Source organism: Bos mutus, chromosome 11, assembly GCF_027580195.1.
Source record: "Bos mutus isolate GX-2022 chromosome 11, NWIPB_WYAK_1.1, whole genome shotgun sequence".
In the NCBI taxonomy this organism is placed as follows: Eukaryota; Metazoa; Chordata; class Mammalia; order Artiodactyla; family Bovidae; genus Bos; species Bos mutus.
Genome location: NC_091627.1, coordinates 3,987,174 through 4,011,151, shown reverse-complemented (window position 1 = coordinate 4,011,151; position 23,978 = coordinate 3,987,174). Strand labels below are relative to the sequence as shown.

At 44.1% G+C, this 23,978-nt stretch overlaps 1 protein-coding gene across 5 annotated transcripts in view; it reads right to left on the bottom strand.

The window, feature by feature from the left end:
* Window positions 1-23,091, bottom strand: part of TSC1 (TSC complex subunit 1) — a 52,366-nt gene extending 29,275 nt beyond the window's left edge. For 2 of the 5 annotated variants that reach the window (XM_005902741.3, XM_070378770.1), the window contains exons 1-5: window positions 22,969-23,061; window positions 14,275-14,337; window positions 7,113-7,297; window positions 2,863-2,966; window positions 1,610-1,762 (exon numbers count right to left, since the gene is read on the bottom strand). In XM_005902741.3, coding sequence (XP_005902803.1) covers window positions 1,610-1,762; window positions 2,863-2,966; window positions 7,113-7,218 — 363 coding nt within the window. In that variant the 5' untranslated portion in view covers window positions 7,219-7,297; window positions 14,275-14,337; window positions 22,969-23,061. Of the gene's footprint in view, window positions 1-848; window positions 990-1,609; window positions 1,763-2,862; window positions 2,967-7,112; window positions 7,298-11,177; window positions 11,349-14,274; window positions 14,338-22,968 lie in introns of those variants that run through there. The other 3 variants (XM_070378769.1, XM_070378768.1, XM_070378771.1) reach the window with 3 other exon arrangements.
* Between the last annotated feature and the right edge of the window lie 887 nt (window positions 23,092-23,978).

Sequence of the window (23,978 nt, the reverse complement as noted above, 5' to 3'; positions counted from 1 at the left end):
ATATGGGGACCTCTGACCACATCTACAATTTAAACATCAAGTCATACAAATTTAGACTAACTGAACTTAATAACCAATGAATAATAAATTAACTCAGACTAGCTATAGCAGCTCACCTGACCCATAATTAAATTATGAATGTCTGCCAAGTGACTGGAATTCAGACTGAAGAAACAAGACATTAAACAAAAGACCACCATGCAGGTTAGAACATTCATTATTCCTCATGAAAAAGGAACCTATGAGTCTGGAAATAAAGTTTGGTTTTTTTGTTTTTTTTAATAAATATGACTTTATTTGTTTGGTAGTGCCAGGTCTCAATTGCAGCATGGGAGGTCTTTGGCTGCAGCATGCAGGGTTTTCAGCTGTGGCATGAGAACTCTTGGCTGTGGCAGGTGGGACCTAGTCCCCCAACCAGGGTCAGGACCTGGGCCCCCCGCACTGGGAGCATGGAGTCCGAGCCACTGGACCACCAGGGAAAGTACCTGGAAATACAGTTTTAAATAGATTTAGTTTTTACATCGAGCACCAAGCCATCTGTTATGGCAGATATCTAGTAGGAAATCACAAAATACTGATAGGAGAATCAAGAATCTGTAATGAGTTCTGACTAAAAAAAACAAAAACAAAAACACTAACAAAACATCCTGACTGAAAGTTTGGGTTAACACTTTGTAAGTAATTTTCAAGGCTTATTCTTTTGGAAAAGGTTAAGTATTCTTCAATCTGAACTAAACAGTGTGCCTCAAAATCAGATTATATTCTCATCAACCCATTCATTTAAAAAAATTAAGCTGTTAAATGCACATCGTTATGATGCCCTGCCACCATGACTCCCTGAGACCCACCTCTAGGAAGGATAAACGCTGCCCTTTGCTGGCAGAGATAGAAATCAACCTGCACGGTGCTGTGTCAGACACCTTCAAAGGCGTGGCCACCCTGGAACCAACAGTACTGGACGTCCTCACGTCTGGGAGGTGCAGGCAGCTCACATTACCCACATTTCCCTATTTTACAGGTAGGAAACAAGTCCAGGAACTAAAACAGATTAAACAAATGCCCTAAGTATTTCAGTAAGCTATGGTCAAAACTAAAACCATAAGGCCCTACTTAGGTTCTGACTCTGTAGAATAGTGCACTAAGCTGAGTGCAAAAAAAGCAGGACGCAGTCTGGTAAGGGCTTCTACCAAAAAACCCTCAGTTACAGCTGTGACCAGAACCTGCTCCTAAATAGTTAAAGTCTTAGCCATTTTGCTATTAGCCAAAAGAGAATGCAGAAATAGGGATTCCCCCAAGACAAACCAGTACATTTCTAACTAGGAAAGGCTAGACAATCATGAAATCAAAGAGGGCTGGGAGAGCATATTGTTGAACCAATCTGACCGAAAAGTGACCGTATTTGCTTGGACCACACATGCACTAGACACAGTGATGCACTGAGACCTGACTAAGTACCAAGTCTGAACTGTGTTACATTACAAGAACAACCAAACGCCTAGGAGTTTTTAAACTCTCAAAGTTAAAATCTAGCTGGCTTGTTTTAAGGTACTCAGAATTTCAGAAATTATATGATGAAGCTATTCCATGCAAATCCTTACAAACATCGTACCTTGAGACATTTTAGTAGAGAAGGCAAAAGAGGTGCTTGAGAGAGCTTATGCTTCCATGACGGCTGCAGCCTCACGACGTGGCCCAGTAGCAAGAGGGCGGATAACCGAGAGGCGGCCTTGCCCACGTATTCATTCATTTTGTCCAAGAGGTGCTGAACATGCACAAGAACAAGAGAAATTATCTCAGTAAAGCTAGGGAAAGTCAAGGGACCCCAGGGAGACACTCATGTGAATGCGTGAAGTGCACACGAGGATAGGCAGCAGTGACCAATGCCAGTCTCTTGAGTGGTCACTTGGATGTAAAAAAAGGTCATGTAGGTAAAGAGATCAAACTCAAGGTTTTTTTAAAGCCATGCAAACAAACACACTGTTGTGTTGCATTAGTCCTAAGAGAGGGCAGCCAGTCTGCAACTCCTGAAAGAGAGTCCCCACAATACAGGTCTGTAAGCGGGAAGGAGACTCCTCTGTATCTTTCTGAAATACAAACAGGCCACTTCTTAGAATAACCACTGTTCTAATAAGCCTCTAATAAGTGGAGGCTGCTGAAGCTTCAGGGGATCCTGCTGGAAGCAGCTGCTTATTGCTACCAGGGCCTCACCTCCGTCGTTTGGCCCCACATATAACTCCGGTAGCAGTAGAAGTTAAAATTCAGCCCAGAGTGAAAAAAAAACAAAACAAACAAAAAAACAACCCAAGATGTACTGTAAAAGGCAGACAATGACAAGGCCTTCAAATCCCAGTTAAGTAAATCACCAGTACATACAAACTCAACACAAATCAAAATGTGCAACTGCAAGGCTTTGTTAGCTATTTACCATCAACAAAAATAAAAGCAAAAACAAAACATAAAGGAGCCTTCCAAGTGCCTGGTGCCTGGAAAGAGCACTAGGCAATTAGCCCCATGAGGTACCCACATTTACAGCTTTTGCCATATGGATTAAAAGTCTAAAAGTGTTTAAAGATGGGTACCTTATGGATCATCATCACTATACAATTACAGCTTAGGATGACAGGATTTCTTCTGAGAGCAAGATCTTTGAAGGCCTCTGAAATATGTTGTATTTTGAAACCTTTTCAGGAAACAAAAGTCCTGACGACTATTTGTATGTGTAGCTACAATCTGGGAGCAGTGTCATCACTGGCACACGGAAGCGGAAGCAGTAAGCTATAAACACACCAGGCACTGGGGCTACAGAGATGCAGTCACGGCCCTCGGAGAAAGTGTATCACATCTCTACCACTCAGCAGGTACCTTATCATGGGGCTCTTGCAAGGTAGTCAGGATGTGCAATACAGGCTGAGAGTTGGTTTCCAGATAATAATCCACCAGGGTGTTCACAAGCATAGGACCACGGTCTAAAGAAAGAAAAGGACTGTTTATAATAGTTATTTCCTCTAACATTCTAAACTTACCTCAAATGTTAATTGTCGTCAGTAACAAAATCCACAGAATGTTTCTTTGTACACTACCCAAAGTTACATGAAGGATTGTATTTCTGTTTTCTAAAATGAATTTAGGTTTAACAACAGGATAATATCAAGTTTATATGCTTAAGTAGCCATAGTTCAGTTCAGTTGCTCAGTCATGTCTGACTCATTGCGACCCCATGGACTGCAGCGTGCCAGGCTTCCCTGTCCATCACCAACACCCTGAGCTTGCTCAAACTCATGTCCATTGAGTTGGTGATGCCATCCAACCATCTCATCCTCTGTCGTCCCCTTCTCCTCCTGCCTTCAATCTTTCCCAGCATCAAGGTCTTTCCAATTCTTCACATTAAGTGGCCAAAGTATTGAACTTCAGCTTCAGCATCAGTCCTTCCAATGAATATTCAGAACTGATTTTCTTTAGGATTGAGACTCTCAAGAATCTCCTCCAGCACCACAGTTCAAAAGCATCCATTCTTCAGTGCTCAGCTTTCTTTATGGTCCAATTCTCACATCCATACATGACTACTGGAAAAATCATAGCTTTGACTAGACGGACATTTGCTGGTAAAGTAATGTCTTTGCTTTTCAATATGCTGTGTAGGTTTGTCATAGCTTTTCTTCCAAAGAGCAAGGGTCTTTTAATTTCATGGCTGCAGTCACCATCTGCAGTGATTTTGGAGCCCAAGAAAATAAAGTCTGTCATTGTTTCCAATGTTTCCCCACCTATTTGCCATGAAGTGATGGGAATCAGTGAACTAAAATGGACCAGAATGGGTGAATTTAATTCAAATGACCATTATATCTACTACCGTGGGCAAGAATCCCTTAGAAGAAGTGGAGTAACCATCACAGTCAACAAGAGTCCAAAATGCAGTATTTGGATGCAGTTTCAAAAATGACAGAATGATCTCTGTTCGTTTCCAAGGTAAACCACTCAATATCACAGTAATTCAAGTCTACATCCCAACCACTAATGCCAAAGCTGAAGTTGAATGGTTCTATGAAGACCTACAAGACCTTCTAGAACTAACACCCAAAAAAGATGTCCTTTTCATGATAGGGGACTGGAACGCAAAAGCAGAAAGTCAAGAGATACCTGGAGTAACAGGCACGTTTGGCATTGGAGTACAAAATGAAGCAGGGCAAAAGCGAACAGAGTTTTGACAAGAGAACAAACTGGTCACAGCAAACACCCTCTTCCAACAACACAAGAGACAACTCTACACATAAACGTCACCAGATGGCCAACACCAAAATCAGATTGATTATATTCTTTGCAGCCAAAGATGGAGAAGCTCTACACAGTCAGCAAAAACAAGACTGGGAGCTGACTGTGGCTCAGATCATAAACGCCTTACTGCAAAATTCAGACTTAAATGGAAGAAAGTAGGGAAAACCACTAGACCATTCAGGTATGACCTAAATCAAATCCCTTACGATTATACAGTGGAAGTGAGAAATAGATTCAAGAGATTAGATCTGATAGAGTGCCTGAAGAATTATGGACAGAGGTTCGTAACAATGTAAAGGAGGCAGTGATCAAAACGAACCCTAAGAAGAAGAAATGCAAAAAGGCAAAATGGTTGTCTCAGGAGGCCTTCCAAATAGCTATGAAAAGAAAAGAAGTGAAAGGCAAAAGAGAAAAGGATAGATATACCCATTTGAATGCAGAGTTCCAAAGAACAGCAAGGAGGGATAAGAAAGCCTTCCTCAGTGATCAATGCAAAGAAATAGAGGAAAACAATAGAATGGGAAAGACTAGAGATCTCTTCAAGAAAATTAGAGATACCAAGGGAACATTTCATGCAAAGATGGGCACAATAAAGGACAGAAACAGTATGGACCTAACAGAAGCAGAAGATATTAAGAAGAGGTGGCAGGAATACACAGAAGAACTATATAGAAAAGATCTTAATGACCCCGATAACCACGATGGTGTCATCACTCACTTAGAACCAGACATCCTGGAGGTGTGGAGTCAAGTGGGCCTTAGGAAGCATCAATACAAATGAAGCTAGTGGAGGTGATGGAACTCCAGCTATTTCAAATCCTAAAAAATGATGCTGTGAAAGTGCTGCACTCAATATGCCAGCAAATTTGGAAAACTCAGCAGTGGCCACAGGACTGGAAAAGGTCAGTTTTCCTTCCAATCTCAAAGAAAGGGAATGCCAAAGAATGTTCAAACTACCACACAATTGCATGCGTCTCACACGTTAGTACGGAGAAGGCAATGGCACCCCACTCCAGTACTCTTGCCTGGAGAATCCCATGGACGGAGGAGCCTGCTAGGCTGCAGTCCATGGGATCGCTAAGAGTTGGACACGACTAAGTGACTTCACTTTCACTTTCGTGCATTGGAGAAGGAAATGGCAACCCACTCCAGTGTTCTTGCCTGGACAATCCCAGGGACAGGGGAGCCTGGTGGGCCGCCAGAAGTGACTTAGCAGCAGCAGCAGCACACGTTAGTAACGCTCAAAATCCTCCAAGCCAGGCTTCCACGATACGCGAACCGAGAACTCCCTGATGTTCAGCTGGATTTGGAAAAGGCAAAGGAACCAGAGACCAAATTGCCAACATCCACTGGGTCATAAAAAAAAGCAACAGAATTCCAGAAAAACATCTACTGCTTCACTGACTACATTAAAGTCTTTGACTTTGTGGATCACAACAAACTGAAAAGTAGCCTTAAGAGCACATGAACTACTGTCTCCTTTTTAAAACTGTTCTAGTGACAAAAATAATTCACGCCTATTGTTAACAACTCAGATTGTATCAAAGTGAATAAAACACAAGTGACGGTTTTCCTCACTGCTGGTCTCACAAGCCACTGCAGAGACAGACATTCTTGGATTTGGTGCATGTCCTTTCAAAACTTTGCATCCTGGGAAAATCGCCCACACGCAGCCCCCACATCCATACAGCCACGGTCTATGTGCACGTGTGTCTTTTCCACTCAACGAGGGGTTGTGGGAGGGTCTCCCTTCCTCCTGCTGTCACCACACCGTCCACAACAGCACCGATGACCTGCTTCCTTCTCTGCACCGAGCTCCTCGCTCTCCTCACGGCTCTACTGGTAATTCGGTCATCCACCTCCTGAAGGATACTTTGGTTTTTCCAAGTTTCTGTTACATTTCATTCAAGTAAATGAAATATGGATTCTTGTAAGTGGACCAAATGACATGTGCTGTTAATTAATGACAGATATTCCAAAAGGGGTAAACTCCCATGTATTCATTCTCCTGCTAACAACACACATTTATACGTCCAATATTTGATTTCTGCCAATCTGGTAAGCAAAAAAAGGGTACTGTTTAAACTTATATTTCTACGATTAAAAAGAGGTTCTAGGTGGCTCAGTGGTAAAGAGTCTGCCTGCCAACGCAGGAGACACAGGGTACGCAGGTTCAATCCCTGGGTCAGGAAGATCCCCTGGAGGAAGAAATGACAACCCACTCCAGTATTCCCGTCTAGAAAAATTCCATGGACAGAAGAGCCTGGTGGGCTACAGTCCATGGGGTCGCAGAGTCAGACACAACTGAGCACGCATACACGTATGTTTCATATTAAAAATGGCATATGATTTACAGATGAAACGATGTGTCTGGGATTTGTTTTAAAATACCTATGTGGGGGGGAGTCAGGGGGTTCATTGAAACAGTAAAGGCTGGGCATGCGGGGCTCCTTATGGGATTCTTACTTCTATGTTTGTGAGTTTATGTGAAGGGATTCCCAGGTGGCTCTGTGGTAAAAATCTGCCTTCCAATGCAGGAGACGCGAGCTCGATCCCTGGGTCAGAAAGATCCCCTGGAGTAGCAAATGGCCACCCATTTCAGTATTCTTGCCTGGGAAACTCCATGGACAGAGGAATTCTGGCAGGCTACAGTCCACGGGGTTGCAAAGAGTGGATACAACTAAGCAACTGAGCACGTGTATAGTACACAGCCTGTGAATAGTTCCATCACCAAGAGCTTCACACACATACAGAACGAATCCACCTGTGTATGCTTTCTCCTGGTGGTTTTAAAGACTCTCTTTAGAAGATGAAGTAGCTAACCAGGGTAGGATCTGGCTTACCAGAATTGAGATTCTCTTTAAAGACAGTTGTTACATCATCGCGCACACTCAGCAGAGGGGAGTCCAGCATGGAGAGGAGCTCCCCAATATTGGCTTGCTGGGCCATTATCTGACACGAATGTGCTCTGCTGGTTCAGGACGTGCATTAAAGACTTTGAAGGTTCTTCATTGATGCCACTACCAGCCTGAAAAATAGAAGAGGAACACTGTGATAAAACGGTCCCATTTTTCCCACAAAAACCTACTTGCCAGACAACCCGAGCCATGTATTCAAAGCGGTGTTTGTCCACAACACTGTTGATCAAAGAAGCTAAGCTGTGTAAATAACAGTGTTCTTAACAAATTTATAAAGAGGAGTTCTAGGCAATGCAACAAAGAGAAACCTAATTATTTAAAAAAAAAAAAAAAAAAGACACCAGTTGGAATCATCCCAGCAACTTAGTAACAGGACTAAATCGAAGTTTTATTAGTGTTATTAATTACTGCTGATTCTACCTTGGGTTTAAGCTTCAAATCAATCATTTCAAATCAAAGAGTAGATGAACCATTTTCAGAAGAACTGAAAGAATACTATCTTCCTGATAACCCCAACAGTGTCTAGAAGACAGTATGGCCTGTTAGGTCACAAGTGTATGAGTTCGAAATCTGATTTCAACCCAGGATGGTTCCTCTGTTTTCAGTTTATGCCCCTCATTCCAGACACTGATCCCACACTCCAATGCTGCTGGTTACAGCGAAGTGGGTGTGAATGAACAGAGGCATCAGGGCAAACCCTGCACCTTCAAATACTCAGTCCTTCATGGCAGTGGAGCAGTCACTTTATATAAAAAAGCAGCTCACTCTCCACGTGTCACTAGACACACTTACAACCATTCATTTCTCCCCACTATGGTTTTTAAAGCTATATTTGTAAAAACAGCTACCATTTCTTAGGCTCTGCAAACCCTTCACAAACATCATCAAATATACTCCATATATAACTACAGTATGACTGGTTCTTTTATCCCCCATTTCACAGGGAGAGGAAAAGAGATCAAGCTATTTGCTTAGTGTCACAAAGCTGCTGCTGCAGCTAAGTCGCTTCAGTCATGTCCGACTCTGTGCGATCCCATAGACGGCAGCCCACCAGGCTCCCCCGTCCCTGGGATTCTCCAGGCAAGAACACTGGAGTGGGTTGCCATTTCCTTCTCCAATGCATGAAAGTGAAAAGTGAAAGTGAAGTCGCTCAGTCGTATCTGACTCTTAGTGACCCCATGGACTGCAGCCTACCAGGTTCCTCCGTCCATGTGATTTTCCAGGCAACAGTACTGGAGTGGGGTGCCATTGCCTTCTCCACAAAGCTAGCAGGAGGCAAAACCGGGAGAACTGAAATTTGACCCCAAATGCACTTCACTCAAAGCCCTAAGTCCGTACACGTGACATTAAGCTAACTCGTGGTTGTGATCATCACAGTGACTGTAAGGCAGGCAGATCTTATCTTTATTTTACAAATCAGAGCATAGATATTCAAAAAGGATAAACAATTCTGCCAAGGCTCCACAGGAAAGCAGAACTTAGATGGCGCAGCTCTCAGACCAACAACCATCTACGTCACTTGCAGCCACGTTAAAATACACTCTTAATTCGTATTTGCTTGTCTTTGAGTAAGCTAAAGCGACAGTTCTGGAAATGGCGGTCCAGTGACTAAGACTCTGTGCTCCCAGTGCAGGGGGCCCAGGTTTAATCACTGGTCAGGGAACCAGACACCACATGCCACAACCAAAGATCCTGCATGCTGCAACTAAGACCCAGCACAGCCAATTATATATTAATCCATAAATAAAGATACATACTTAAAAAAAGGACAGTTCTCAGGCTTCAGTGTGTATTAAAATCACCTGAGATCTAACTTTCTAGGCCCATTTTGGAACTGAATTGTGGACTTAGGAATCTTCATTTTAATAAGCACTTCAGAATAATTCTTTTAAGGGTAAATAAGCTCCACTTGAGAAACACTACACTAAGAAAAAACTCTGCTAATGAAGAGTTAAGCTCCTCCTACTAGAATGCCAAATTTAAAGTAGCAATGACTCCCTGAAACTAGTGAGCATTAACTTATTATTATCTATGCTCTTGTTTAATTACAACCTGGTGATATTCACTGATTTTTCTCTTGGTGAATCAGAAATTCATTAGCCAGAAAGATCAATTAAAACATATAAATGAATTTTTGATAGCAAATCTCGATATAGAAAGCATGCTGTATGATACAAATACAAGTTTATATTTATTTAAGTATAAATCCGACAGATAAATCATAAAGGTAGTAATTTCAAAGGACTCAGAAATGTGAGACCATAACCAGTAAGGTTTCACTGTAAAACTTGAAAGCTGAAAATAGAAACAAATTTCGTCTTATTATAAGTTGGATTATACTAAATTTACAAGTGAAGGTAATACCAACCTGTCAGGGTTTATTGTTCATCGAAAGGATTAAATGAGGTAACCTAAGCACAGTACCTGGCACAAATAAGCACTTGCTGAGTGGTACTCACATGTCACCATTACGAATACTGGTGAGAATCTTTGGGTCACCACTTTCAAAATGACTTTAACAGCACATTTATCTAGCTGATGCCCACATTCACTTCTACTTCGGGTAACTCACAAATGATTCTTAAAGGTGTTTTCCCCTAAGTTTGGTTTTGTGCCAGTAAAGCAGATACTTGCCTTGTCTCAGGCTAATGAGGCTCCTGAGTCTGTCTTCTGTGCGCTCAGAAGACAGTCGTGTCGGAGCTGCTCCTGCAAATGCAGGCAGCCCGGAGCAGAGCAACCAAACAAAGATGGCGCCCATCCAGTCAACTCGGCGGTACTCAGGGCTGACCGTCACAGACCACCTCACTTGTTTTTCAGGTTGTAATTTAGATATAAAGTCTGGTTTCTGGAGGCTACTCTTTCCAAGTGCTTTATAGAAAGCAAAAATAATGTTTTAGTCTAAAATACACTCGTACATTTTTTTGGCAATAAGCTTTTGTTGCTTGTCTCCTCAGTTCTAAAATTCTACCTTTCAGTCGTATTTTTCTTATCCCCAGGAAAAATATAAATCATGGGTTTTTTGTGGGATTTTTCATTTAAGTGCCTCAAGTTCAAGGATTTTTGACATTCTAAAAGCCCTCTCGGGAGTTCAATCATAAGCCTTTGGAATTAGTTCCATGACCGGAATCTCTCTTTTTTAAACTTACTCAAATATTTGGTTAAGTGCAGGGTGCTAAGTAGGGAAGAAAGACGTAGCGTGTGCCATGAGGAACTAGACATACATGAGCAGGAAATGGACATGGTTCAGTGAGTACACAAGGGAGGGAAGGGACCAGCTCCAGCTGGATGCGGTGGGAGTGGGTGAGCTGCACGTGTTAAACACACTTTACAGCCTAGAGGAGACAAAGGAAAAGTCACTGAGAGGTTAGCACCACAGGCTCATTAGGCGTCCGCTTTCGCCATGCAAGTCTTGCTTCCGTTCTGGAAGTAACCAAGCATAGGAGACAGGAGACAGGAGAAGCTGAGCGTTCAGTATCTGAGTTCATACAGTTCTGTATTCTACACACCAGAGCAACATTTTGTTTAGTTTAAGACTACTGTCGGGGGCCACACGGCACAGTACAGTGCTATCAATGATGCTGTTTATATTAGGGAGTCATGACTTTCAACACCCAGACCCCACCCCAAAACCTGTCCCTCTGCCAGTCTCCTGGACCTCAGTAATAGGCACAACCATCAGTCTACAGCCGACGTCCAAGTGACATCCTTGACTCTTCAACGCTCACATCTAATCCTCTGGCAAGCCCACTGACTTCCCCTTCTGCTTCACCCCAGTCCGAGCCCCCATCGTGTCCCCTGAAAGACGAGGGACCAGCAGTCTCCATCACTCCTCTCCCCAACACCACCACCAAGACACTCTGAAACAGGGAAATCAGACTCCACTGCTCCCATGTAAAATCACCCAGCGGCTCCCCACAAAGCTCACAAGAGTTGGCTCCCCTGCGGCTGCCAGGCACCCCGCTCCCCCCGGCCTGCATCACCGCACCCCACCTTCCAGCTCTAGTCTCGGTTTCTGAAGCTCAGGGACACAGCGCCCCACCCAGGCCTCCGCACTTGCTGCTGCCTCCGTCCTTGGGGCGCTCTTCTCCCAGATCCTCGTGCTGCTTTTGGTTTCAACTCTCTGCTCAAAATGTCACCATCTTGGAGAGGCCCCCAGACCACCTAATCCAAAGCAACAGGGGGTTCCAAGTCACTGCTTCTGAATAAACCAAACTTAACCTCTACACTGGTAACCAGATTTGATCGAACAGAACACTTAGCATGGTCTCAACAAGCTTGGAAAACAGGGATTTACCAAATTCGGTTTTAGTTTCTATTTTTGGCCCAAATCTGGCTGTGGCATTGGTCTGTAGGACTGAAAGTTGAACAGTGAATCGCCCACTTTAGCAGCATTTCTGGGATCCCTGACTGTGTACGTGTGACCAGCAAGGATATGTTAATGTTACCATCATATGTAATCCACACAATGTCTGTAATGTGGACAGGCATGCGTTAGGATTACCGTTAACAGCAGAACAAAGGGAAAATATTCTAGATGCAACATCTAAGCTTTGTGTTTTATAAGTTGAAGTTCCATCAATACAATATTTAATCATTATTATTAAAAATAAAAGCTTCAGTTAATGTGATTTTTATGTTCGAAAACAATTAAGGACTTTCAAACAGTTAAATATATTAATGGGTATCAAGAAGGTAGGTTCACTAGATAGCTTTACAAATAACAGTAATTATTCTTTGAGCCAAATGTTTATAAAACTTTTAACAATACTTGGCTACACAACAGAAATTAAAGTGTATTTTAATTCTAACCTGTACAGAATTGTTTTACATTTATTATAAAAAATAATCATTTAATAACTTCATTTAATTTGTAATCCTAATTTGTAGTCTTTCAAGAAAAGTCAGATTTGGAAACACCACACGTCTTGTGAAGGTGAATTAAAAATAAAATGCCAGCTTGTTACCTAAAAACCCAAACCACAGTCAACAATATCCACGATAAATCATCTTCAAGTCAAACATAAAGAATATGAAAAAAAAAATGTTAAGAAAAAAATGAAATACTCAAACACATTTTATACTCACTAATCAAAAAATTTCAAAACAGATTTTATAAAACCGTTATAGGAAGACAAGTTCTTGTAGTTTTTGTCTTGTATTTTGTGTCTATGGGGGCTAAAAATTTAAACAAAAAGCTTTTCAAGATGACTGACATAGGTTGTCAATAATTGTTAAGGTCGCTTTAAGGTGAAGGATCCTTGAGGCTTGACCAAGTTATGAATCCCAGATACAGGTTCCTTCTAAAACATAATTTACCAGAAACTCTCCTGAATTCCATTCTGCTTTGTCCACAAAGGTTAGTGATGGGACTAAAAGCGGCAGCTGAAGAGGAACATCTTTCTAGAATCACACACCCGCTAACACAGGGGCAATCCAGCAGCTGACGGTGCTGACCAAGTACTTTTCCTGCATTAAAATTTCAAACTTTAACAATATGACTACTGAAACACAAAACAAGTGCAATACTGAAAAATATTTAATACCATCTGAGGTTTCTGATGTGTGACATTCAGCTTGGGCCTTGAGGATATGAACAGGACCATCTGACACTGGGTTCAAATACATATTCAGTGGCCTTCCAACAACGGACAGGGTGAAGTACCCATTAAATGCTTGAAAATGGGACTTCCTTGGACCACCAGCCCAAGGTTAAGAATCCACCTGCCAGTGCAGGGGACCCAGGTTTGACCCCTGGTCCAGAAGATTCCACAGGCCGCGGGGCAAATGAACCTGTGAGCCACAACTACTGAAGCCCATGCACTCTAGAGTCTGTGCTCCCCAACAAGAGAAGCCGCCGCAATGAGGCATCCCTGCTCGCCACAACTAGAGAAAGCCCGTCCAGCAATGAAAATTCAGTATAGCCAAAAATAAATAAATAAAAAATTAAAAAAAATTTTGTTTTGAAAATGAAAAGTCAAACTCAGAAAGTCTTCCGTACTCGTGAGGGAATAACGCTTCTTCCACCTTCTTTTGAGTCTACAATCTGTATTAAGACCCTGTCTGTGAACAGACAGCAAGCTTTAAGGCAAAAAAAACCTTATTTCGTAATTCTTATGAGGTAAGATGAGGCAGACAGTGACAATACAGCAAAGGGCAACCAGGGAGGCATCAGATGAATCCCACTAGCCGTCTGTGTACAAAGATAGCGGACGAAATGCCTTCCCATCTTCCTTATGCCCTTCCTGCAGACAGAAAGCTGCAGCGCTGCGCTGCGCACTCCTGCCTCCAAACTCAAACTCAAAATCTTGCTCAGGGACCACTCAGGCTACACTCCTAGCCACAGACATGCCAGATCCCTGTATTTAGGAAGGATATCCTCCAGCTCTTAGAAACCACGATAGCATATATCTCATCCCCAGAAAACTGATTAAGACAAGTAACAGATAAAGCCACGTTAAGATGTAAATGCTAACTCATTAGCTCAGGGTCCTCAGCCTAGCTCATACACTAGAATAACCTGAAGAGGCTATGAAGTCCTGAAGCCCAGGCCTCACTCCAAAGCAGGTTATGGGGCAGGGTCCAGACAGGACAGCTGGTTTGTTTTATAGACCCATGTGGGTTTTTAAGGCACAGCCAGGGTTGAGAACCTCTGTGCTAGTTAAATGGCTTGCTCAAAACACGCAGGATTCAATTTTATTTAGTGGTTAAAACCAAATTTTGCTGTTAGACAGAACTGATTTGAGTTGCAAGTACCAGCCATACAACCTTAGGAAAATTATATAACATTTCAGAGCCCAATTCCTTATCTGCAAAATGAAGACATACCAAAGGTATGGCTGTGAAGAGGAAAACAAATAACCACAGAATGCACTTAACACCATGCCTGGCACTGAATAAGCCGTTAATAAATTACCGGTAATTTGACTAATTACTTCACGGCACAGACGGTCCAGTTACTGGCAAATAGCTAAAATCATACGTTACACCCTGAATGCAAAGAAACCTCTTCACACCAGTGCAACCACAGACAAGATAAATGATTCTCCCCTCCCTTCCCCACAGCCGCTGCACTGAGTTTACACCTTACCTGTTCTGGGGACAATTGGTACTTCAGTTTTCTGTGCTGTCAACCTGGTATTTTTCATGGTCACTGGAGAGAAAAAACACATATCTGTAAATCACCATCTCACGCTGCAGTGAGATCCCGGACACCGTCAGAGGGGGGTCGGGGTTCACCGGCTTCCCACTCCGCCCCATCCCTGACAGGTGGCCACCTGGTTTCCACTGGAATGAACACTCGGAATCACTGGGTGCACGGGCCTCTCCCCATCTACATTTCTGAACAGCTGGCTGCGGGAAATTCTTTCTATTGCGCTGAACTTGTAAAGTCCACCTTTTGCTAACTGTCTTTTTTAGAGCTATAAATGAGTGGGCAGTAAATGCACGGGCAGGACAGGCTCTAGAATTAGAGCTCGGAGTAGGAAAAAACCCAGGCTCCGCCACTGAGCAGCCGTGCAACTCTGGCTGGCTGACTGCATGTCTCTAAAGTCTAACCTTAGATCCTGTCATCTGTACGGAGAGAATAGGCGCGGCACCTGCCTCCTAATGCTGCGTGTGGCAGAGTAACTACCCAAGGAGCCCCAGGAGTAAGAACAGCTCCGGGCACGAAGCACGTCCTGGTCCCCCATAAGCCCCCCGCCCCCGCGACCCTGCCCCACTAGCCTCACCTTCTCTCAGCTGACCTGTGTGCTCCCCACTTCACCGACCTCTACCCGCTCCCGAGCTCAGTCTTCACCCTCAAATTCTCTGCTTGAACAAGTGCTTCCTCAGAGAGCCTTCACTTCCCTCCACTCACGCCCAGACCAGGTCAGGCGCAGCACGTGCTCTCTGTAGCCTGTGTTTCTTGGTGTCGCTGACCACGACCCAATTAAATAAGTGCAATGAGTTACTGAGCACGTCCCTATCACCAGCACAGGAGTTCCAGGCAAGGAAAGACAGGAGCGTCTTCAGCACTGTATCTCCTGCAGCTGCCACAGAGTCTGGGACTTGTTGACAGAATGACTAGAGGTCAGAATATTTCTTAAATAAATGTACAAAGCTGAACTCGGCCTTCAAAACAGCACCACCTTAACCTAATCCCTCTGCATGACAAACATAAAATATTTGAGAACAGCCAGCATTTTTCTGTTTTCTTCTCCTGCTCTCCTTTCTAAATTATAGTAAATATCCATGTTTAACATGATATATATACAGTTTGCTTTTTAAAATGTGGATCCTTCAAACTACATTTAGTACAGCCTGATTAGACTGTGAGCTCCATGGGGACTCGGACCTCCTGTTGGGCCCACTGGTGGACACCCAGGGCCTATTTAGTGTCCGGCACCCAGTGGGCAAATACACCCCGTGTGAGTCAACAAAGAGTTCACCAGCTTCTTCGGTAGCCATTCCAGGGTGGGACGCAGACCTGGCAGCTGAACCTCATACACAATATAGGCCTAATTACACTCAACAGAGAAGAGCCTAGAAGCAAGCCCTTCAATATATGATCCTGGCCAAAGTTGAACTAGTGTGTCGGGCAGCTCTCTCACAGTTAAAACTTCATGCTCAGATGATGGAGTAATTATCTTTCCTTGTGGAACACATTCTAGGCATTTAATACGAGCGGTCCTCGGCACCATACTCCAAGTGTGTGTGCACAGCTGGGCAGAGGCTGGCCTTCCGAGGAGGCCAAGGCAACCATTCAGACAGCAGTGCTTGCCCAGCCACAGTCACTCCACCAGAAGGGCTGCAGTCAAAACCCTGGAGCCTCTAATCTTGAGAATGTTAGAATCAGCTGTGAGTCCAGTGAGTCATGCAGACTCCTCTTGCAATTAATCGCAGTTGGATGTTTTACCTGAAGAGGACATCTAAGGCAAGGGTAAAATTAGGATGTAATACCAGATGTGACCTCGTAGCCTGTCCAGCCAGGGTCACTGTCACAGATAAAGAAACTGGCATAGAAAGTGAGAACGGTTTTTGTCCAATGCTCAACACTAACATTTAGGTCTTTACCACCATGCCAAAAGACGGTAATGGTAGTGAGTGTTGGCGAGTCAAGGGCTGCCTGCCATTATTTATATTTGGAAGTGTTTACTTGTTCACTTATATTTAAATCCTGCCCCATGGAGGTACTACTAGGGAAAATCATGTGACCTGTGAACTTCCTGCTTAGAAGTGAGGAATGGAAAGACCCTCCTCAAAAATGTGTGCCCCTGAGGGGTTCGGATGGAAACACCTGTCAGAGCGTAACAGGGCCAATGCATGTTCTTACCGTCAGAAGCCAAATTAAAAAGGAAACATGCCCTCAGACCTAGACCCTTCCTCTTTGATGTCTGACCCCACAGCGGTGTCCTCACCTGAAAGCAATACGGTAACTGCCCTTCTACAAGGGCAACTAAGACGTCTCTCTGAATAAAAATAAACGGCAGGTTCCAGCAAGAAGATGAGAGCTCGTGCTTCAGTGTTTTGAGATTAAGCAGGAGGAGCATAGGCCAAGTTGTTTTCACATTTCACCTTCATTTCATTCTTCAGGTGTTTACAGAGAGATGGCCTATGTACACGGGGCCACACACGGACTCCAGCTGGACCGGTCATGTGGAGGTGGCATCAGCAGGACCTGTACACATTTTTTCACGCATCTCTGTGCTAGCATATCTGCATTACAAGCTGAGAGAGCTAAGAGCTGCATACACCTTTATGAAACACTCGTGGCAGGTACCCAAATGCCTCTAGAAAGCATTTTATCTGAAAATATCAGTTGAATATTCGGACTTTTGGAAAATCAAGTCTGTGGCCTTCTCACCCCTGGGACTCTTCAGAACCACAATCCACATAAAATATGTAACTATGTATCACATCGCCTAAGATAATTTTGTACAACTTGTCCATGATGTAAAAACAACTACAGGTATAATGAAGGTAGGCAGACGTCTTTTCACTGTGACTTGTTTTCTATGCTGAGGTTTTATCTAAGAAAGTTCAGAGACAAGTCAGACACAGGTTGAGGCACAGATGGACTGTGCCATCATCAAGTGCAGCACAGACAGAAGAGGAAACTACACCGACGGCACGGACAGCAGTAAGACGTCAATGGTGTACCTTTACACATTCAGGCCGGGCTCTGGCTCCGTATCGCTTGGGTGATTTCTTACAGGAATATTCTACCGAGTGAATAAAGTCGACTTCAGCACAAATGCATCTAAAAAAGGTAAGACACGAGCTCCAACTCCCCTCCCTACTTCTGCACGGAGGGAAATACCACTCAAGTGTGTGAAAGTGAGACAGCTGAGAGCAAAACCTGGCAGCATGTACAGTCACGTGTGATTTAAATGGTCTCAGCAGTGTGGTCCCTCTCAAGGTTGTATAAACAGAGGAGGAGCTCCAGGTACTCCATTCAGAATGTTAGCCATCAGGGACCCGAAAGGACAATCTGCTGGAGCATATAACCTATTTCATAGGTGGATCCTCTAGTATCTTGTCTGCAGGGAGAGACACTGATTTTGGTTAGGTGTACGTCTTCTATAATATAAGGCACTTCCCTGGTGGCTCAGCGGTAAAGAATCTGCCTGCAATGCAGGAGAAGCAGGTTCAATTCTTGGGTCAGGAAGATCCCCTGGAGAAGGAAATGGCAACCCACTCCAGTATTGTTGCCTGGGAAATCCCATGGACAGAAGGAGCCCGGCAGGCTACAGTCCATAGGGTTCCAAACAGTAGGTCTTGAGTCAGTGACTAAAAACAACAGCAACCACCACCTCATCTATAAACTATGTTTCTTATGATTTAACTTTCTATTAGCATGAACAAAATTATTTACCAAGAAAATAAACCAAGTGTCATGTTTCAAAATACAGAGCTTCTCTTAAAATAAATCTGAGCAAACTAAGTTTTCTTTAGGTTTCAAGTTCAAGGACTAAAATAGAAAACTCCTAGGAAATAAGGGCACAAGCTTTGATAGTCTAGGACTAACACCTGTGGGTCTCAAAGGTGGTCCTCACACCAGCAACACCCATCACTTGGGGATTTACGCCTGGTCTGAGACCTCTGAATCTGGAAGTGGGGTCTTCCAGACTAGTGGTTCCACTGAACCACTAGTCTAGGAAGGAGGGGGAAGGCAAGAAATATTAAATATATATATATATATATACACACACATATATATACTTTTGAGGTTAAAAAGGAAACAAAAAATAGATAGTAGATAAACCTTGGAAAAAAGCCGAACGGAATTCTGCCAGGTGATAAAGGTACACAGGGACTGAATGCTAAGCCTGACAAGCATTTAGCAAGTTACACACCTGAGTTCTCCACTTATAACGTCTTTTAATGTGACACCTAAGGTTGATTTCCCAGTGAAGTGTAAAGAACCTTTCAATATAAAAGTTTTAACAAAATGATTTATAGTACAAGCAGCACATAGTCCATCTTTAAAAGACTTAGGCCTTTCCTATCTGTGGGTTGCTTTTGTTTCTGAAAGCCCGAGTTCAATTTTTAAGAGCAATAAACTATTTGGAATGATCAACTGGCCTTCAGGCTGGGTCTGTAAAGTTCCTATTCAAATTTTCTTATCTGTGTGAATTTTGTTGGAGCTGATGGGATAGAAAAGGCTATTTGGTCCACAGCTTCCCACAAACTCTCATAGGAGAACTGAGGCCCTCCAAATCTTAAGAACCACTGACCTTTCAACTAGTTATGAGCTCAGCAGTTCAGACCATTTATCAAGTGAAAGATTAAATGTGTGGGTTCTGGAGTCAACCAACAGGGTTCAAATCCTAGCTCAACTCACTGAATAAGTTACCGAAGCCTCCACTTTCTCATCTCCCTATCACGTCCCTGCAAGGTTTCGGGAAGAGCTAACAGGATCAGGAATGTCAAAAACTTTAGCACACTGTTTGGCATTGTGCCAATAAATACAAACTTTATTATAACAATATTACTACTACACAAAATGTACTGCTAGGTACATAAGGCTTAGAAGTCAACACTTACTAACTTATATTTGAAACATTGATAAAGTCATTCTGTAGTTTAAAATGGATACACTTCATGTTTCTCAGCTGTGCTTGTGTGCTCTGTACTCAGAGCACCACAGATCTTAACCACTGCAGACAGTAAGGTCATGACATCTGTTCTTTCTCACCACGGCCCAGTGTGCCCTCCATCACCAACAGGAGAGTAAAATTATCCCTTGTCACTCAGATACTTCATGGGCTCTACTGCCATCATCTTTCCTTTAGAAGGTGACCTGTGAATTCTAGGCCAGTAACTATCATGTCTTGTTTGTATCAAAACTAGGTTTTTAAGGCACTTTACTCATTAGATGACAACCTGAATTCATTCAACCTTTAAAAGTGTTGTTACCTTTTGCTGCTTCCCTGTATAGAAAAAAAGTTAGTACTACGCAAGAGAAGTAAGAAGAAATAAGCAAGGTCCTGGGATTATATATGTTTTATATACACGAAAGTTTTCGTTTTTTTGTTTTTGTTTTTTTCATTCTCCCCCCTCCCAAAAATAGACACTAGACATTAAATTACTAACGTTTAGGAACTACAGGCTTAAAAAGCAAACCAGGTTTATGTACACCTATGGCTGATTCATGTTGAAGTTTGACAGAAAACAACAAAATTCTGTAAAGCAATTATCCTTCAATAAAAAAAATAATTTTTTAAAAAAAAGCAAAGCAGAAGAGGGATAATCTAAAATTGTTGATGGTAATTTTAGACCAATTTAAATGGGCTGAAACCTTCTTCAGACCAATGGAAAAAAAATAGTTTTTTTCATATACAAACTATATGAAACAATGAGAGGGGAAATTTTAGTGTTTAAGTATATGCCAATTATAAATATTTATTTTTAAAGCAAAAAGCTAAAGGTAGAGGTTTCAATGCTATTGAGTACACTTTTATTTCATGCTTGCAGCTACTTAATTGATAAACAAAACTATTACCAATAAAACTAATCTCTCAAAGAGATTTATAATATTAGGCACTTACAAGGAATATCTTTTTCTAAAATGTGATAGGAAAGGATAAAAACTCAACAGGTCAAGCTAAAAGTTGCTGGTTTGCTTAGTTATTATAAAGCCATTTAACACCTGATTCGATAAACATAGAATGTTTACCTGAACCCCCAAAGGACTTGAAATCTATGTGACTTTTAGAAAAGCTTGAAATGGTTGATGTATTGCTGTATGTGGCTCATCTGCAGTCAAGAATACCTAATTAATTCCAGGAAAAGTTAATTTTAGTCCACCAAGGCCCTAGGACCCGGAAAAGAATGGCACCTGCGCCTTAACACACTTTAAAAGAAAAGACGCCTGAAGATCAAGTCAGCTGTACCTTAGAGCCCCTGACTTACCCCCACTACACACACCAGAGCTTAGGAGCCATTTCAAGACATGCCTCTGCAGTGAATTATAAATTAAAAGAAAAATAGCCAAACTGATAACTTCAGCCACTGGTCCTCAACCTCTGGTGCCATCAGAATCACCTATAACTTCTTCCAAAATATATACCCAGGGTGTCCTCAGCGACATATGCAAACTACCTGTGCGTGAAGGTTTGAAAGACACTACTGATAAGAGATTTCTCGTTTCCAGCGATTTCATTATTCTACAGACAGGAATACATTTGATCTGTCCCAGTCAAGACTGTTTGGTTTCACTTCACAAATGAGAACAGAAGGCATCATGTTACACCCGCAGACTGGGATGTCTTCCCTCTTAAGAATCCAATCAGGCAGAGTACAACTGAGTCACAGGATTTGAGACACGCCAATTCAACGGAAAACAAGAATGTGGGTAGCTGCCTAGGAATCTCTCTAACTAGGAATTTAGGAACATACCAAAGTCTATGACACCAGGAAATGCATGAAGCAGAGAAAGCTTACATCATTTGCCCTTTCATGCACCTGATGTAAGAGTGTTTGGCGTAAGATATTAACTTTAGTAAGACGACATTTTCCATTTACATCTTCTATAAACACCCTTTAAGTTTACACCCGGTGGTTAGAGGAAGATTCTGCAGCTCCCCAGGGCCATAGCAAAGGATGTTTCACTGTTTCTGAGGCGCCTCATTTGCTTGATGCACGACCGTTAAAGTTTGCATTTCCCCATACGACCTTAAATCAGTTTCCACATTTGCATATTCCAGGTTTACTCGGGAATGTTCAACTTAAGAATCACAGGTGGTTGCTCAGTAAATCAAGGGCTCCCACAAGGCTGGGTTTTATAATGCTTCTCGAAATTTACAGCCCCGTTTCATCAACAAGTGCAAATTCAGAGGACTCCAAGTTGATCCCCAAATTATAAATCCAAGTATCTCAGAAGAATATTATTCTATTTTAGTACTTTTACCAGCTTAGGCTGTGTCAAGTGAAGTGCTATTTCTATGCTTTCTATAAAAAATCCGGCAAGGATTTTAGCACGGCTTCTTTCTGCAGTAAACGCATTGGTTTTATGAAAACATCAAATACTTTCCAGCCTAATTTAGACTACCGTGTTTATAGTCACAACACTGCCATCCCAAACAAAAGCTAAAGTATGTGAGCAAGTGGGCCCCTCTTCAAAATTAAGCACGCACACACAGGCACTTATGCACAAACCCCGGCCAACTGATTAACTCTAATCACCTGATCAGAAAGAATGACAAGTCAGATCTGATCTATTAACAGATAAACGAGAATCATGTTAAGTACAAACAAAGACAAGAGCACAGTCTTGGAATCAGAATCCAGTCCAATCCTGGCTCACAGAATCCTAAAGGTGTGACCTTGGGGCACGGTACCCTCATCTCTCTGGGCCTCAGTTTCTTCATCTGAGAAATGGGAGGGATTCCTGGTGGCTGCCTCTCCCCTTTGTCGCGAGGGCTAAAGGAGGTGACGACTGCGGAGCCCTTCCACAGTGCGTGCTCCGTCAACAAGCTGCTGGTGTCAGGAGGACCGCGCCCCCTCCAAAGCCCCCACCCCCACCCCTCCAAACCCAGAACGCCAGAAGCAAAACTCTGTACTAGGAGACACAAAGAAAGGGCTTTAATTCTCAAAGGGCTCTCTGACTGCCGGTTCTTCATCCTCCAGTTCCTCAAATGAATGAATGAGCGTCTAGGAGTGGCTCTGCAAATAGCTGTCTCTTAAGAATCACCTCTGCCGGCTGGAAGGTAACTGTCTTTCGCCATCAATTAAACACCCAGAAGCACACCTGGAGCGAGGCACACACGCTCCTGCAAATTTCTGCGGAGACACCGAGTCCGGGCAGGTCCCCGATGCCCACAGGCAGACTCCATTCATTCCCCGCCTCCCCCCACCCCTGACCCCTCTCATCAAGCCCTGGCACCAGCCCCCACCCCCCAATCCAGACCTGCCTCTCCCGCGGAGGGTCTCTCCTCGGCTCTCCGCACCCCGCGGGAACCTGTCACCCCACCGAGCAAGGGGCTGGCAAAGCGGCCCACCTCACCCCCTGCCCTCGACACCGCGGCCTGGGGGGGTGCAGCGGTCCCCTCCGCCGCCGAGGAGGGGCCAAGTGCCGGCCGGGGCTGCCTCTCCTCCCCCAGAAACCCGTCAGGCCCCGTCGGAGATAGCGAGTAATAAGAGGGAGGGGAAAGCTCTCCGAACCCCCCCTTCCCGGGGTCCCTTCCCCGGCAAGTGAGCCCCTTGCCCAAGCCCCACAGGGCTTCCCAGACTGGGGTCATGGTGCCGGGACCGTCCCGAGAAGACCCCAGCGAAAAGGAAGGGGCGACACCCCCGTACTCACCCACCGTCTCCTCCCCCTCAGCTGTTTACCTCACAGTTCCTCCAGCCTACAGGGCGCCGCCATCTTGGACGTACAGCACCTCCCCCCCGTCGTGAAATGTCCACTGCCGCTGCAGCCTCCGCCACGAAAAAGAATCCCCACCCGCGCCTCGCCTCGACCTCGAATCCGACGACCGTCGACCGTGGCCGCCTGCCCCTTTCGAAAGAAGGGGCCGTTCTGCTCATTACTGGTGGTGCTAACCGGTCGAGAAAGAGCCAAGGGGAGAGTTGTACGGTAGGGGGTGTGGGGGGGCGGGGAGGCGGGGACGGGCGGAAGGATTCCGACGGGGAGCTGCTGAGAGATCTTGTGACTCCGAAGGAGGCAAAAAAGAAGGACCGGCGCGGCGGGGAGGAGCCACGCGAGAGAGCTAGGGGCGGGGAGGCGGTCACGTGACCCGGGCCGGGCGGGAGGGGCTGTGCAAGAGGCGTAAACAAGTTGGCCGAGCTGGGTGTGGTTGGGGCGCCTCCTGCATTCCCGAGCCTCGCACACCCGGATACTCCCCAACCGAGGGTCTCCCTGTGCCTGACCGCAGAGCTTCCATCTTGTTTCCCAAGGAGCCAATGACCCCCGTGGGCGAAGGGCTTGCGGAGAATCCCACTGACTTCTGCCCCTCAGATTGCTAGCATTTCAGACACCCGGTCACGACATCTGTGGAAAACCACCATAATCAGAGCTGGCTGCTTTCAAAGCCCAACCCCTTCATTCAATCCTTGCCCTGCCCCCTCCCTAGCTGTGTAAACCTGGACAAGTTTTGAAGTCCTTTGAGCCTCAGTTTCTTCCGCTGTGAAATGGGCATAATACGAGTGGAGTGAGGATTCAGGGACATAAAGTACGGAGGGTGTTTAAGCACAGGGACCCACGCAGGGTAAATGCTCACAAGATGATGGTCCTCGAAGGCAGACTATGGTGAGCGCTGTGACTGATCCGGACCAGGGTGAGAGAGGCCGCAGTCTGAGGTATCTGAAAGGCTT